The following is a 15862-nucleotide window of genomic DNA, read 5'->3' as shown; positions in this document are numbered from 1 at the left end:
CGGAAGACACAGGGGGTCCTCGTCTGCTGCTGCAGGTATGTGCCGTCTGTGTTTACGTGATGGGGAACAGTCTAATAGCAGCCATGACAATATGAATGACTCTTGAACATTTTGTTCACACAGGCCCTTGAAGTGGGACAGCTCTGTTGCCATAGAAACGGCAGCAGCTGCAGTCATTTTGGCAGGATAACAATTGATTGCTCATCACTTTGTCAAATAATTTAATGATTTGTACTCCTATTGAAGAGAAGTTTCATTTGCCATTGCCAGTCAGAGCTTAATTGCAAGTAATGGCGTGTTGGAGGGCAGAGGTCACCGCTCTGAGGTTAGATCCTTGACATTTTGTGCTACTTTGTCACGATAAAAGAGACAAAATCTCCAATGAATAATTTATCAACTTGTTTTCAAACCTTTAGCGAGAGATTAACATTTTCTGATAAACTCGAAGTGTGAGATGAATGAACGAATACTGTTAGTATTAGTATAGTATAGTATAGTAGTATACTGTGAGTATAATATGTAATGGATGCAAGGTTGTCAAACTTGTCAACAGAGGCAACATAAACAGCATCTATTTTGACGACGATTCTGGCTGCCACTGAAGGCAACACCGGTGGAATCCAGGGGGCGTGGCTACGAGCCACCTATCAGACGCCATCACAGTGGGGTGTCATGTTTACGTGGAAAAACATGGCCGCCGTCTTCCAGCGAGGAGACGGACCCTGTTAGAATGCGGGCGCAAGCCTCTGGCAGCCAACCAGAAGCCGGCCGGTGCACATTTACCCACCGGAGCTTAAACGTATCTTGTGGCCATTACGTATGAATCCGTTTCCGTGTTGTTTCAGACGGCGTGACGATGGAAGACGAGGAGAGGCAAAAGAAGCTGGAGGCCGGCAAAGCGAAGGTAGGACGCCTTGCCATGACGTTAGCATAACTCTGTCATGCTGCTGTCGTGGCTCTAAAGTCAATGTATCGTTGCTGAAAACTTTTTTGGTTTGTTGTTGGGTCTGTCAGCTGTTCCGCCCACCGTCATACCCCCCCTCGCCCCCCTCCCGTCGCAGCTGTCAGTCCAACATGCGCCCTGCTTTGACAGCCGGAGGGTGTTAGCCTAGCTTGTGCTTGCTAGCTCCATGGTACATACACCCTTTGTCATTCAAACTGCAGACCTTCACTCAATGTTAGTCAGGGTTGGGTTCTGACTCCTGCTGGGAGTGAGGCTGGCTGGCTGGCTGGCTGGCTGGCTGGCTGGCAGGCTGGCTGGCTGGCTGGCTGGCTGACTGGCAGGTGTAACAGGATTTACGGGACATATCCCCAGAAGATATGTGCTGCCTTCAGTGTCAAGGAACAACACCCCCTCCATTTCAACAGATTGCATGTCAAGTGCATTACTGTTATAATAAATGGCATAAATGTCAGCTCTATTACTCCCTCTGTTGATAAGGTTTCTGTAACTATTTGGCCAAAGTGTGGGGAATCTTGGCGAGTCCAGACATTTAGGCATGATGGACGAAGAGGCACCGTCAAAGCAGAAATTGCAGTGTTACACTGAAACGATCCCAACAGTGCATGGTATGCTGCTGGTAATTTGAAAGTCACGATTGATTGATTGATGAGGAATCTGCAGTGTTACGTTGGCGTCACATGCTCGGGATGAGAGGCAACAAAACAAACAGAAGCACAAGAAGAAAGCTCAAAGTGCATTGTCAGTGTCACAACAGTGCATGGTATGCTGCAGACATCATGACACGTCCACGTGATCTGTGCCCAGAATCTGTAGACCAGTTGAAGAAGAAGAAAATAATGCGGACTGTGTGTGGGCATGGTAGCCTGCTGGGTGTATCCTAGGCACATGATGTCTAAGATAGAGACTCTACTCTGTTGTTGACACTACATAAGTAAAGTAATAACAAGAATGCATCACATACACAGTTAATTGTACATTAATTGTCCCCACCCCTACTTAAAAAGGAGCCTGTGTAAATGTTTGTGTTTCTGGCAGCGCAGATGGAGGTGCCAGGGGGGCGTCCATTTACTTTTCCACAGGTTTCTGGCACATTTATTCTAAAAAAAAATTATATTGTAAATCGTAGCAGCATACCATGCACTGTCACGACTGTTCCAGCAAAACACCACAACTGGTCTTTCATCTCTTTTTTGTGCTTGCGTGTTGTGTCGTCATCAAACATGAAGCATTATGGATCCTGACTTTGTAATTCCTACAGTGAGCAAGCAGCATACCATGCGCTGTCGTGACTATTCCTTCCATGGCACCTTCACCTGCACATTGCAAGTAAAGCAGTGGCAGTGGGCGCCGTCTAAAGTTGAAAGCCAAAGCCGGCTGCAGCGTGCTGTGGATTAGATGTGCCTGGATTCAGGGGATCTAATTCAGTTAATTGGGAGTCTTTAGCGGGTGCACATGTCAGCTCAACATTAAACACGTCTAGCGGTGAGCGTACTTAAGCACGTAGGAAGGAAAGTAAAGGAAACGTAATGAACGGGGAGAGACTGTTGCTCCTGTTTCCATTGAGCGAAAAGCCTGACGTGTACTTTGGTGGCCAGCTAGAAGACCAGCAACCCCGGCCCGTGGTTTCAGAAAGTAGAATGGGTGGTTTAAGGTGATCGTTGACATGGTTTGAAGTGTAATCCTTTAGCGGGGATTAGCCTCTGGCACAGCGAAGGGTTGCTGTTGGCGGTCGGAGCACGGACCAAGCCTCTTTGGCCAATGCCATGTTTCGCTTGAGTTTCCCCAAGTTGTGCGGACGAACAGTAGGTTGTTCTGCTTGCTTTTGGTGGTGTGTGTGTGGAAGTCCATGAAGCCCAGATTGAGTCTGGTCTTCCTGTCGTGTTTCCCTTGTCACCAGCTGGCTGAGTACCGCCAAAGGAAAGCTCACGCAGATTCTCAGAAGAAGCAGAAAAAGAAGAAGAAAAAGAAGTCTGAAGAGGATTCGCAGGGAAGCGTGGAGGTCCAGCAGGATCGCTCCGTGGGACGTGAGGATGACTCGACTGGGGGCCGAGATGGAGCTGAGGAAGGAAATGAAGAGCGGCCTCGCACCACCGACTTGAGCCTGTCAAGGACGCTGGGCAGCGGCGAGGTGCTCAGGCATGACCTGACCTCCACCATAGAGGTAGGCGCATCAGCACACTCGCTCTTCTGACGAGAACCATGGAGGACCACGGCAGGCATCTGCAAAGTCTACTTTTCTATTCTTATTTATTAGCGATGCCACCAGACCCCAGGCGAGACATTCATTCATTCATTCACGAGGGTCGTGGGGGTGCTGGAGCCTATCCCAGCTGTCTTCTGGCCCTGGTGGCCAGCCAATCCCAGGCCACATATAGACAAACAACCATTCACACTCACATTCATACCTGTCGCTAATGAAGCTAGCATGTTTTTGGAATGTGGGAGGAAACCGGAAACCCACGCATGCACGGAGAGAACACGCAAACTCCACACAGAGATGGTCGAGGGTGGAATTGAACTCAGGTCTCCTAGCTGCACGCTAACCACTCGTACACCGTGCAGCCCCCACAATATTTATATGACCAAAAAATGAAAACAAAACACTGTCCTTCAAGGACGCCCCCAACCAGTGTAGTGGTGGGAAGTCTATTATTAATACCACATATCCATTCTAATATTGCAAACGACTGATGTCATATGATCTCCCGTCACTGACTTGAACTACACGTGCACACGTGCACGCGTTCACGTACGGCATCTTTCCATCAGGAGCACAAAGATTGCCGCTTGTGTCGACAGTTGTCCAATTATTGAGCTCGGCTGCGTCTCCCCGGATCCTCTCTCTATGTCGGATGCGCACTAAACCACCAGTTGCCATGGAAACAGACAGCCTGCATGACCAGTTCCTGTGGCCTCGCCGCACTTTGAAGCAGAACGTGATCACATCTACTCGTGTCATTGTTTGTTCCACGTTGTTGTGAAGCAGGAAAGTCAGCCGGGTTTGTGTAGTAACGCCTTTTGTGCTTGTTACACACTTTCTCTCATATTTGCTCCTGGAAGAGTCGTTGTTGATGTTAGCGTCCATCTTTGTCACGGGTGGCCCCGGAACATCATGCCATGTTAGGTCTGCGTCCTACATGAAGAATGGATCTAAAGGTACTCTTCTTGTGTTGCAGCCTGAGAGTGAGGTGTCAACCACTGCAGAAGATTACTCCTCAGAGGTAAGTCACATGACCTAGCAGCTCATACACATTGCGTAGTTTTGGGCGGCTCCTTAGTTGCCCCATGGACGTGTTTGGCTGACACCGTGTCAATTAGCAGGTCAATGGCTGCCGGGAGATGACAGACAATCTAATGACGTCCTCCAAGGATTTTATTTGGGTACAGTAATCCGATCAGGCTGCTCTGCTGGCGGCCATGATAGCGTTGCCGCCACTGCCTGCCGCTGACCGTGCATTCAGTCGACATGTTAAACATTCACTCATCCCGCCTTTCTAGCCTTTTCCACTCAATACTAACACGTTTGTAGTCTGGGGAAAAGCTTTGATTCACAGCTTTTATTTTGAAAGGAATGAGTGACGGTGGAAAGAGGAGCTTGAGTAGCTGCGCTAGGCCGCGTTACAAGAGAGGAGGTGCTGATCAATAGGGAGGGAGGGAGTGAAGGCATGGTGGACTTCTAACGCCCTGCATGCTTCCTGTCTGCTTCTGCAGCTAACGCCGCTGCTCTTGGCGCCGTGCTCGTCAAAGCTTTAGTAACCGCTGTCCACCTGTTCAGGAGGAGGCGGAGCCTCTACGCGAGGGGATGAAAGGAGGCAGGACGCAGGACGTGGAGACGGCGCTGGCGGCCAAGACCCAAGCGGTGGAGGAGCTGAGTCAGGAGCTGGAGGAAATGAGGGCTGCGTTTGGAAGAGAAGGTGTGCAGAAGGTAAATGTTGATGAACATGTTGATGAAGTGTGTGTGTGTGTGTGTGTGTGCACGTTAGTCAGTGTGAGGCTTTTTTCAAGAGCTTTCTCTCTCGCTATTTCATGTAGCTGCAGGACTTTGAAGCCGCGCTGAAGCAGAGAGATGGCATCATCACCCAGCTCACCGCAAACCTGCAGCAGGCTCGCGAGGAGAAGGACGAGATCATGAAGGAATTCCTGGAGCTGACAGAGCAGAGCCAAAAGCTCCAAATCCAGTTCCAGCAGGTATGTTCCGCTTCCAGTGTGCTCCGTATTCCAAAACATCTAGCTTCAACTGTCATTTCCAGCTGCAAGCCGGCGAGACCATGAGGAACACCAGCCACAGCAGCACAGCGGCGGACCTCCTTCTGGCCAGGCAGCAGCTCCTGCAGTACCAAGTGCAGCTGGACCAAGCCAACCTGGAAGCCAGGAAGAACCAGGAGAGGAGCTGTGAACAGCAGCAGCTCATCAGCCAGCTCCAGCACCAAGTCAGCCATGTGGAGATGGTGAGAACTCAGCTTTGGCTCCTCCTTCCTCGTCAGTCTGTTCTCTTTGTGTATGTGATGCCTGGCTCTTATTGTAGTCAGGGAGAAGATCAGAGGAGACGTTCGCACAAAGGATCCATGAGAAGGATGTGCTTGTAGCCGAGAAGGAAAAGGTCATCATGAATCAGGAGCAGTCGCTGGCACAGCTGAGAGCAGCAGAGGAGGCTCTTGCCAAAACGCTGAAGGAGAAAAATGAGCTGATATCTGAGCAGACGGCGGTGATCAGAGAACACGAGCAGGCCCTAACGGTCTTCAGGGAAGAAGTGGCGGTCCTGGGAAGGTCGAGCAACGGAGGCATCATTCTGCCGCCGGATGAGAAAGATTTGTTGATAGCAGAGCAGGAGAGAATCATTTCAGACCGGGACTGTTCTCTGAGCCGGCTGGAGGAGGAGCTCCAGACATCACAGCAGAGCCTGCGTGACCTCCAACAGCGAGCGGCCGCCAAGGACTCGGAGCTTGAAGGATGTCTGGGCGACCTGGAAGCCACCAAGAGCCAAACGGAGCGCTGTAAATTAGAACTGGAGAAAGCGCAAGGTGAGCTGCAAAGCTGTCAAAGTGAGCTCGTGAACGCTCGCCAGAAGGAGCAAATGTCATCTGACGAGATCAAGCAGCTCATGGGAACGGTGGAGGGCCTGCAGAGGCGCTGTCACCAGGGGAGCCTCTCTGAAGGTCAGGCCATGCAAAGAATGCAGGAGGACGCCGCCAGGAAGCTGGATGTTCTCAGGGCAGAGCTGGACGAGATGTACGGACAGCAGATCGTCCAGATGAAGCAGGAGATCAACTTGCAACACGCGGCGCGTACGGAGCAAATGGCGGCGCAACATCACGCAGAGATGGAGCTTGTTCAAGAGCAGCGCTCCGCTGAGGTGGAGACGCTCACTGTTAAGATTAGGGAGCTTCAGGAGACATTAGAGCGGTCCCAGGTCAGCCATAATAAAAGCAGGCATGAACTCACCCAAGAAAAGCTCAACCTCAAGGCTCAGGTTGAGAACCTCCTTCGAGATCTTGGTTCAGCGAAGGAGAAGGTGGAGCTGGTATCCAGCAGTTTTGTCTCACAGGAGAGCCATCAGGGTGAGCTGCTGCGCCTTCAGGAGACCATCAGCGAGCAACGTCACCAGCTGGCCGCTGCTCAGGAGGCGGCGCTGGAGATGGAGACCAAGCACGAATCGGAGACGACCAATTACAAGATCAAGCTGGAGATGCTGGAGCGAGAGAAGGACGCCGTGTTGGACCGCATGGCCGAGTCGCAGGAAGCCGAGCTGGAGCGACTGCGAACTCAGCTCCTGTTCAGCCACGAGGAGGAGCTCACGCACCTGAAAGAGGAACTCCAAAGAGGGAGCTTCCTCAATACTGAAAACCTCCTCAACGAAGCTGCTGTCAAACACCAAAAAGCTCTGGATGATCTCCGCCTGGCTTATGAAGATGAGCTACATTTGTTACAAAGGGAGAAGTCGGCTTTTTCCACGGAGCGAGAAGAACTTCTGCACCAAATTCTTGGCCTTAAAGAAGATGTGAAGCTGGCGACGCACAGCTCCAAAGCGGATGAGCTTGTTGAGCAGCTTGAGGAGCTTCAGGTGGAGCTGGAAGATCTGAGGAAGGGAAGGGATCAGCGTGCGAGGCTGGAGGGTGAAATCCAAACGTTGCTGAAGAAGTGTGAGAAGGTAGAAAATGAAAGAAGGGAGGAGGACCGATGTTGGCAGAGCAGGTGGAAAGAGCAGCAGCTGGAGAACGACACTCTGAAAGCGGACGCGGACTCGAGAACCGTGGAAATGGAGACCCTAAGATCTGAGACCAGTCAGTTGCGATGCCAGGTGGATGAGCTTCGAGAGGAAATCGAAAAGCAGCGGACCACATTCTCCTTCGCTGAGAAGAATTTTGAAGTGAACTACCAGGAGCTGAAGGAGGAGTACAGGAGCCTTGTGGAGGCTAAGATGAACCTGGAGGAGACGACGCTCAAGGAGTCACTCCACTTTGAGGCCAAAGTCTCCAGCCTCCAGGCACGGATTGAGGAGCTGGACCACGGGAAGGTCCCGGCTGAACGTGTGGTGGAAAAGGATACTACGGAGCTGATGGAGAAGCTTCAGCTCACACTGAGTGAGAAGGAAAGCCTCGCACTGAGACTTTCTCAAGTTACGGAGCAACTGGTGTCGACTGAGGAGAAAGTGGGGCAGCTGGAAGAGGAGCTGAAGGACGTGAGACTGGAGAATGCCAGGTTCATCACCCAGAAGGAAAGCCTGGTCCGAGAGGTTCCAAGAATGAGCAGTCAAGACGGAGAGAAAAGAGTTAAACCCCAGCAGGAAGAGCTCAAGCCTGAGGGCTCTTCTGAGGACCATGACGCTCGCATTCGGTCTCTCCGAGGGGAGATGGACGCTCCTCAGTCGCTCTTAGCGGAGAGAGACGGCATCCAGCAGACCTCGGAGCTTCAGAGGCTCTCTCCATCTCCAGCTGCGGTCCAGTCCTCGGGGGAGGGACCTGTTGAAGCACGACCCCCGCAGAAGATAGCGTCAGCGTCGGGCTCAAACCGACGCAAGAGGAGGCAGAGGTTGAAGCAGGAGCGCAGAGTGAGCGGCACACAGGCTGGAAGGCAAAAGGAGGAGGAGGAGGAGGAGGAAGGCAGAGCTACGAGTGCCGCAGAGCCAGAGATGCAGGCGGAGAGCCAGGTTTTTGGCGACGGCATCAAACAGGTAAGACGCTCGCATGCGTTGGCCGCGTCCGCCTTTTTAATATGCCCCATTCTTCACGTGTCACATGATGGGGAGGGGGGTTTCATACACGAATACGGGGAACAATAATTCCTCATTTATGCTCCAGCACGATGGAGGTGCTCCAGCACCGTGTTGATGTTTCTAAATGTACTTTTTGCAGGCTTGGTCTCCGAGGTGCACTTGCAACCTCACTGTTGTGTTGCTGTAGTTGTTTTTATGGCTGGGGGGCTCCTTACGTGGGCTAATAAAAACGATAATACAGCCACCATCAGCATGCTGCACATGTTCTCTGCAATCTCTGAGGGGCACGTTGTGTCCATCCAGCAGCGAGGGGAGGTGTTCCAGGTGAGAGGCCATTTTAAGGCCACAAAGACGGAGGGTGTCTCTGCCGTTCCACATCTGTGTGTGAGATGTTTTCACGCCAGACGTACTTTGCAGTCACGTGCCCACATAGAAAGTAGCATTACAACTGTTGCCATGGGAATGATGCTGATGCAACAAGGCCGCAAAAGGGAAGAATGGATTTTAAAAATAAGGACGCGTATGAGAGCTTCGTAGAGATCTACTTGAGAACCTCAACTAAATGGATTTCATCGCCTGTTTCTTCATCAGGTCAGCAGCCGCAAAAGAGACCACCACTCCGAGTCAGTCGCATGTCCGGGAGCAGCAGAGAACACACCCGAGCATGTAACTACACATCTATATATCTTATTGCTCTAGTAGGACCTACTGGATGTACCTATGCTGCTGGGCGTCCTTAAAGAGGGGACCTGAGGTGCCTTTTCCACCTTTCTGACCTACAACCTTTCAACCATGCCAAAGTTTCAGATCATGAGGTTTGCATATTTGGAAGTGAACCCTGAAAGAGAATTTATTTCTAACACCAGCTCCCTGTGACATCACAGTGAGCCGGACTTCCTTCTATGGGCGTTCCCAGGTACCAATCACAGCGGAGGGGGTGTGCCCGGATAGGAATTAAAACAGAACCATTCTGCAGAATATATATATATAAGATAGCGATAGAATATCTTATTTTATCAAGGTAATATATAGCTACTATTTTTTTTAATTGCTGTGGGCCATAACTCCCACCCCTCCGCAAGTCTCGATTTGGCAAGAATAAAGTCATAATTTCCATGGTAACATCATCGTCTTCTACCAGAAGGTCAGAAAATTACAGGAAAAAGTGATATTATGAGAACAAACTTCAGATTAATATCATAATTTCTGAGAAAATAGTCTGAATTTCATGACAATAAAATTGTCATTTGCAATAAAAAAGGCTCATTTAACAGGAAAAAGTGGTAATATTGCAACAAAAATAGTCTTTTAGGGGGAAAACATGCCCTGATTTTAGGAGAAAAAACTGAATAGAAAAGTGGGCAATATTAGGTGAAAAAAAGTTATCCACAAAGGAAGCAGTTACGGCGTGTAGCTGCTCTATAGGAGTCCACAACGCAACACAAAGGCCCAAAATGCACTTGTATTGTTTGTACTTGTTAAATGTACATACGTGATTAAATATGAAATCTAATGTTCAGGATCTCTTAAGTCAAGAAGGTTTTGTGATTGTTGAATCTGTGAATACAATTTGCGTCTGTTGGTTGGACATTTGTGAAAGACCAAACAACAAAGACATCACACGCTGCTATTGAAAAGTAGCGTCTCATGTTAAAAACATGCACCATCAAAGGCAGCGGAATGGCGGTTTCATAATTGGGCAGGATGGGCAAATTAGCGCTAATGCATAATGCACAGGGAGCACAGACCTCCGCTTTTTGTTTATCGCCCGAGCGATGACTCTAATTGGCTTGTTCCTGCGCTCCATCATTGAAGTGGGATTAGTGGAATTATGTCCGTTAATGATTCATCAGCAATGAGAAGCAGCCGTGCCGTGTAATTCCATTTCCAGTCATTTGGAAGCGCCACCGATATCATCAACAAGCAGATGCACGTTCCCCGGTTCTGTGGACTTGTCTCCTTAAAGTACATGTTCCCATGCTCAGGGCGAGTGCAGGCTGCACATGGAGGCACAGCGCATCAGCCTGACTCAGATCCACGCCGCCCAGCTGGAGCTGCTGCAGGAGGAGGCGGACCACGCTCCAACCCGGAGCGATGCCAGGGAGCAAGGTGAGCTCACATACACCTGGCTAAGTTAGCTCATGATTTCCAGAGGGAACATTCAAGCTAGTCTCATCTGTCGTGCTGATTAGATGCGGAGGAGCGGGGCACCAGAGTACCTCGTTGTGAGGAATTGGAGAAGCTGGAGGAGAATCACAGGCAAGAGATGGAGCGTGTCCGAGCTCACTACCAGCAGAGGGCGGCGGAGATGGAGGAACGCTACACCACGGAGATGCTGGTGCTGCAGCAGCGACTGCAGGAGGTCACGGGGGCACAGCCCCACTACAGGTGAGGGTGCCGCACCAACACACTGGCTGGATCCTCCCATAGTTTCTTCTTTTAGCTGCTTTGTCCCGTTCCTTTCATTGTCATGGATGACTGTAAATGCCATTTATGGCGCCCCCTATTGGTTGTGGTCAAAATGCTTTGTCATGCATAAGACAGATACAGAACTTACAGGATTATGACTTTCTAGATTTGACTTTGACCATTTGTAGAGCCCCGTAGATGTACAGTAACACAATAGTCACCTATCTTCACACTTCTATTGCTTTTTATTTACACCATGTATGACAACCGTAATGCACAGGCTATGGCATCGCTGCAGGGACACGAGAGACAGCCACTGCATGCTAACTAGTTAGCCTCCCATTTCTTTATTGTAAATTGAAGAGAACGCCAAAAACCTTAAACTTATGCACAGAAGGGGAGATGAACTTGTTTTCACCATGTCATGTCAGACATGCCATGCGGGGTTAAGGTAACATCTAAGCTACATGGCTCGTCTGTGTAACATCACTGCCACCTAGTGGCCAGAATACAACACATAACTTGTCTTCCAACAATTTGGACTAACGATCCTTATTTGTGTACTAGCTCCACAGAGAGGCGTACATGATGACATGGAAGGTCTCTCATGATGTGTGTTGTTTCCCCAGTGTTCCACCAGACTGCAGGGAGGAGTACAAAGACGATCTCAAGGTTTGGGCTCCATTTTTTTCTGCCATTGAAGTCAGCCTTGTCACATCATCACCTCTTTTACTACGAGCTGATTGGCACACAAGCAGTAAGCGAGTCTGGCGGTCCGATGTGTGTGGATGAAGTTGCCCGCAGGGCTGAACGTGCCCTAAATCCCACCACCACCCACCCTCCACCCCTTTTTGCTTCAGAAGCAGCAGGATGAACCGTCCTATATATATATATATATATGGAATGATGAAAAGGGTCAAAGTTACATAATCCGCCTGGATTGCGTGTCACTCTTCAAGCAAGTGTGCCCACTCGGGAGTTTGGTGTCTGTGTGAAAGCCAATGAAGTTAGTCACCCATCCTCAACTTCCTCCAGCTCAGACAGGAATGCATCTCCACGTAACGTAACCTCAAAGCAGGAAGAGAACAACGCCGCGTATTGATCTGAAGCAGAAGGGTGGGCGGGGTTTTGCTAGGCTACAGATGACTTGTTACTTTTCAGAGCAGCTTGTTATTGGGCCATATGTTTCACGGTTGTGCTCTCGTCCCTGTGCAGGCCCTCACCGATGAACAACTCCTGGAGTGGGTCGCCGACGCTCGCTGGTCTGCGAGGTCCACAGGCTTGAGCGCGCAGCTGCAGACGCTGAGGAGAGCTCTCTACAACAAGTACGTCCAAGAAGTCGCTGTGCTCAAAGTGCAGCACAGCAGCGAACTGAGAAGGCTGCGAGAAGAACTGGAGCGGGAGAGGACACGAGGGCACAGCCAGGAGGAAGGAAGAGGAGGGCAAGCTCGGGATCCGTGCTCCGTGGAGGAGGAAGTCGCCAAGGTAGGAGACGCTTTCCTTACCTCGGCCAAGGAACCTTTTTGATAGGCTGGTGTTCTCATTCCAACTGAAGCTTGTCCCTGCAGTGATCCCGGAGTCTGTACCATGTGATGTAAAAGTGGCTGTCAGGTGTTATTTCATGTCTCCTGGGCTCTAATAATGTAATTGGTTGTAATTGTAATTGGTCTGGAACCAATTAACGGCAACAAACAAGGAAGGACCGTATGTGGCAGGGCAGTGGAATAATTGGTGGGTCTCTGACATCGTTTCCTTTTCCTTCCTCTTCGACAGGCCATTGTTCAGATGTCAGTGGAGTTTGCGCAGCAGACGGAACTGGCCAGAATCAACAAGCGTGCCTGCCAGACAAGTTCCTCCATGCAGACCCCATCGGGCGAAGAGGACCTAGAGGACGTAGAGGACGTAGAGGACAGGGATGTGGAGGCATCGACTCTAGGAGCCTCTGCCTCCGAGGAGAGGGAGCGCCTGACAAGGGAGTTGGAGGAGAAGAACGCGGAGATCCAGAAGTTACAGGAGAAGCTGCAGAAAGCTGAATCGGAAGCGCTGAAGAAGGTTTGTGTTGTTGGTTGTTTGTGTTTGTGGTAAAATGATCAACTCCTTCAGGAGCGTATGTGTGTGCTGTATTGTAAGAGTCAAGAGGCTGCCTATATCCGTGATTTCCTCATGTCCAACTGCCTTTAAAGTACTTGAAGAGCTCATTTATGTGCCTGTGAGGCTTCATTTTGTAAATGCAAGACGAGACGATGGCGTATTTGGCTGTGGTCAGCGTAATGATCTGCTTTACTGCTGTCCCTCCAGAAGGTGGTGCTATAATCCATCTTATTCCCTGCATCCCAGGTGCACCTGTTGTCATGGCAGCACAAAGACACTAGTGTTTCTCCCCGCACTCGGGGACCCCCAGTGTGTCTGTCTACTCTCATATAAGGATACTTTGTTGACGCTGGTGCATGTGTGCCTGTGTGCATGTGTGCCTGTGTGCCTGTGTGCCTGTGTGCCTGTGTGCATGTGTGCCTGTGTGCGTGTGCATGTGCAAAGAGGCGCGTAGAGTGTCAGTCTGCCATCCCATGCGTCCTCCTGCAGCGCCGTAATGACGGGCCTGCTTTCAGTGTTCTCCCTTTTACCCGTGCAGCTGCGACAGAGGGAAGAAGACCGTGAAGGAGAAGCTGTGCAAGAGGAGGACCACGGCACATGGCGGGTTGGCCTTGAGAGCGTCGACGAGGACAATGAAAGGTGATGAGCAAAATTTCAATACTGCCTTGGAGATTTGAAACAAGTACGCTAAAGTGCGCATTAACTTTAATCACTGTGCCGCCTTCAGAATCCTCTTGTGCCGGGCCAACCAGAGGCTTAGTCGGGTGTTGGCTGAGGTCCTGAAGACCACGGCGGCGGCAGAAGAAACCATGGGACTCCACATGCAGAGCCTGCATGATGCTTCTTCCAGTGAAGGGCTGCAGGATGCACACCCTCCCTCCAGACCCGATGCTGCAGGCACGTCATATCTGATTTGAAGCACTAAAACCGGGCTCTTGGTTCACCGAAACCGCCAAGATGACAGGGCATTAATTGGAGCTGGCTGTTCTTCCCAAACCTTGAAGTCTCAATAGATCACAACTTTTTTTAAACCTTCGGCATTATTTGGAGTCAATGAGAAAGCGGAAAGGAAAATATTTCTTTCTTTGACCGCTCATTTGTCCATTCCATTCATTCATTCATTTTCTACCGCTTTTCAGAACCAATGTTGTAATAGCAGTAAGCACAAACATGAGTCAGCATGAATAGCGTTGGTGAGTTCACTGTAAACAACAAACAGGAAGGCACATTTACAGCACATGCGCAGGTCAAAGCTGATACTTCAGATGCATCTTCCACCATGTGGCGTTCATCCGTTGTTGGCGTTATGCTAGCACCAGTGGGTTGTGACCCGCAGCAACGAGCGATAAAGAAATGCAGCACCAATAAGGCTTTGTGTCGCCTCACTAGGGTTCTCTGGAGAGATCTTCCCGGGCGGCGAGACAGACGCGGGTCTGGAGGTGTCCAAGCACATGATAGACGGCCTCCTCTTGGGGGAAGCTGGGAGTCGGCCAGAGAACGAGGAGCGCCTCATGAGCATCAGCGGTCGCCTCCAGACGGCTTTGGAGAAGATGTTGATGGTCATCAGCGACACCACCGACCAGGTAGGAAACTAAAACTACTCAACTTTCTGTTTCTGTCTGAATGAAATTGACGGTTACACTGACTTCTGCTTGCGAGTGCATAATGGAGAAGCCCCCCCTATAAAAGACGCACTTCATTCCCGGTGGTCGCCCATAGATACCAGCTGTGTGTCATTGTCTGGCGCAAACAGCCAATCGTAGCCCAGCTGGGCGGAAGTCCGCCTCCGTTGCCCCGCGTAGGGAGCCCATGGCGTGCACCCACCGTGTGTAGAGTGGGGCCAGTTTTAACTAGGCCATTGTAAGAGTGCATGCTGCATCCTCCCTGTGGCTGAAATTGTGATTTACGCTCAGATGAGTTTTGTCTTGTTGCTCTAAAAATAGTCCGAGCCAGGCGTCACTTTTATTCAGCATCCTTTCCCAACGCTGCCAGCATGCAGGCTTGATCATCCGTTTACTGTATTTATGTATCTTTTATCCTCTTTGCATACACACCCTAAGTATGGAAACATACAGGGAGCATAAGCCTTTATTTTATTTTACCTTTATTTACCCAGGCAAGCAATTTAAGAACAAATTCTTATTTACAAATGCAGCCTGAACAAAGAGCAAAAGCACTTTGATGGGACTTACTTATGTCTTAAGTATTCTATCCACTATATTGGGTACCCGGAGTGTCTGGGGGTGGGAGTTCATGTCTAAAGGGCCCTGATCATGTCATTTAGAAAGTCCTAAACAGGTTCTAACTATGAAATGGGGTCTGGAACCAGGATTACTGTAAGAATAACAGCAAAGACTAAACACCAAATGACATTTAAGTGTTTGGCACTGTTAAGTTGAACTGCCAATGGAGGACACCCGGTGGGCTACATCGTGGTCTTCTACCGCTACATGTGTATTTATAAAAGCTCACACTGTGGTTGTCTGGGATAGAAACGCAGTAACAAGCTACTGTGCCCGGATGTGTAGTGTAGTGTAGTGTAGTGTAGTGTAGCGGTCCCACTTGTAAACAAAGGCTGGCTAATGGTTTTCTTGATGGTTTTCCAGCCGCCAGTGATGTCACGTCCTGCCTTTTGGTGTTTGCTCCGTCACCTGCCATCAGCCACGGTTCTTTGAAGACCAAGCGGTGACATGTCAGACTTTCTAGATATTTAGTGTGACCTCACAGGGAGTGAATCCGGTTTTACACGTTTGTGTAGGGTGTGTGTCTGTGTGTGTTGTCTGGAGGTTATTTGTGTGCGCTCTAGTATGATAGGGAGTGGTGAGCGTGTGTGAGATCTATTTGCAAAGCTACCTGGCCCCCGGTGTTGCCGTGAATTGAAGCCACGCCTCCTTCCCTTCCTCCACTGCTCCCTCCCTCCTGCTTTGACTGAGCAGAGTCCTTCAGTAAATGAAGGTCCGCTTGAGCGAGGAAACGTCTTGGATTTGGTCTTTCTACCTGACTGAGGTGACAGGGGACTGCCTGGAGTCAGTCAAGCTCTTCTGACGAGGGCGGCCACCCGGCCCCAGTGAGCATGCGTGGAGTGGGAATGACGGCAAACCCTGTGAGGAATTAAAGAGGAAAGCAACTTAAGAAACGGCTGCTGTCATTTCACCCTCGGCTGGCTGTCGCCCGGAACGAACAAT

At 50.2% G+C, this 15862-nt stretch overlaps 1 protein-coding gene across 7 annotated transcripts in view; it reads left to right on the top strand.

Moving 5' to 3' along the window:
* The first annotated feature begins 663 nt into the window (after window positions 1-663).
* The window catches only part of akap9 (A kinase (PRKA) anchor protein 9), a 31268-nt gene continuing 16069 nt past the window's right edge, over window positions 664-15862 (top strand). For 4 of the 7 annotated variants that reach the window (XM_058047470.2, XM_058047472.2, XM_058047467.2 and 1 more), the window contains exons 1-17: window positions 664-904; window positions 2862-3125; window positions 4141-4185; window positions 4283-4345; window positions 4740-4889; window positions 4997-5152; window positions 5215-5412; window positions 5490-8135; window positions 8769-8843; window positions 10163-10286; window positions 10370-10565; window positions 11216-11258; window positions 11802-12071; window positions 12360-12638; window positions 13216-13316; window positions 13405-13574; window positions 14067-14260. In XM_058047470.2, the coding sequence (XP_057903453.2) occupies window positions 857-904; window positions 2862-3125; window positions 4141-4185; window positions 4283-4345; window positions 4740-4889; window positions 4997-5152; window positions 5215-5412; window positions 5490-8135; window positions 8769-8843; window positions 10163-10286; window positions 10370-10565; window positions 11216-11258; window positions 11802-12071; window positions 12360-12638; window positions 13216-13316; window positions 13405-13574; window positions 14067-14260 (5022 nt within the window). In that variant the 5' untranslated portion in view covers window positions 664-856. Of the gene's footprint in view, window positions 905-2601; window positions 2767-2861; window positions 3126-4140; window positions 4186-4282; window positions 4346-4739; window positions 4890-4996; window positions 5153-5214; window positions 5413-5489; window positions 8136-8768; window positions 8844-10162; window positions 10287-10369; window positions 10566-11215; window positions 11259-11801; window positions 12072-12359; window positions 12639-13215; window positions 13317-13404; window positions 13575-14066; window positions 14261-15862 lie in introns of those variants that run through there. The other 3 variants (XM_058047466.2, XM_058047468.2, XM_058047471.2) reach the window with 3 other exon arrangements.

This window comes from Doryrhamphus excisus, linkage group LG7, assembly GCF_037039965.1.
Source record: "Doryrhamphus excisus strain RoL-2023G ecotype Guam linkage group LG7, RoL_Dexc_Guam_v1.1, whole genome shotgun sequence".
NCBI lineage: Eukaryota > Metazoa > Chordata > Actinopteri > Syngnathiformes > Syngnathidae > Doryrhamphus > Doryrhamphus excisus.
Note: the sequence above shows the minus strand (reverse complement) of the source record. Positions and strands in the feature narration are given on the sequence as shown.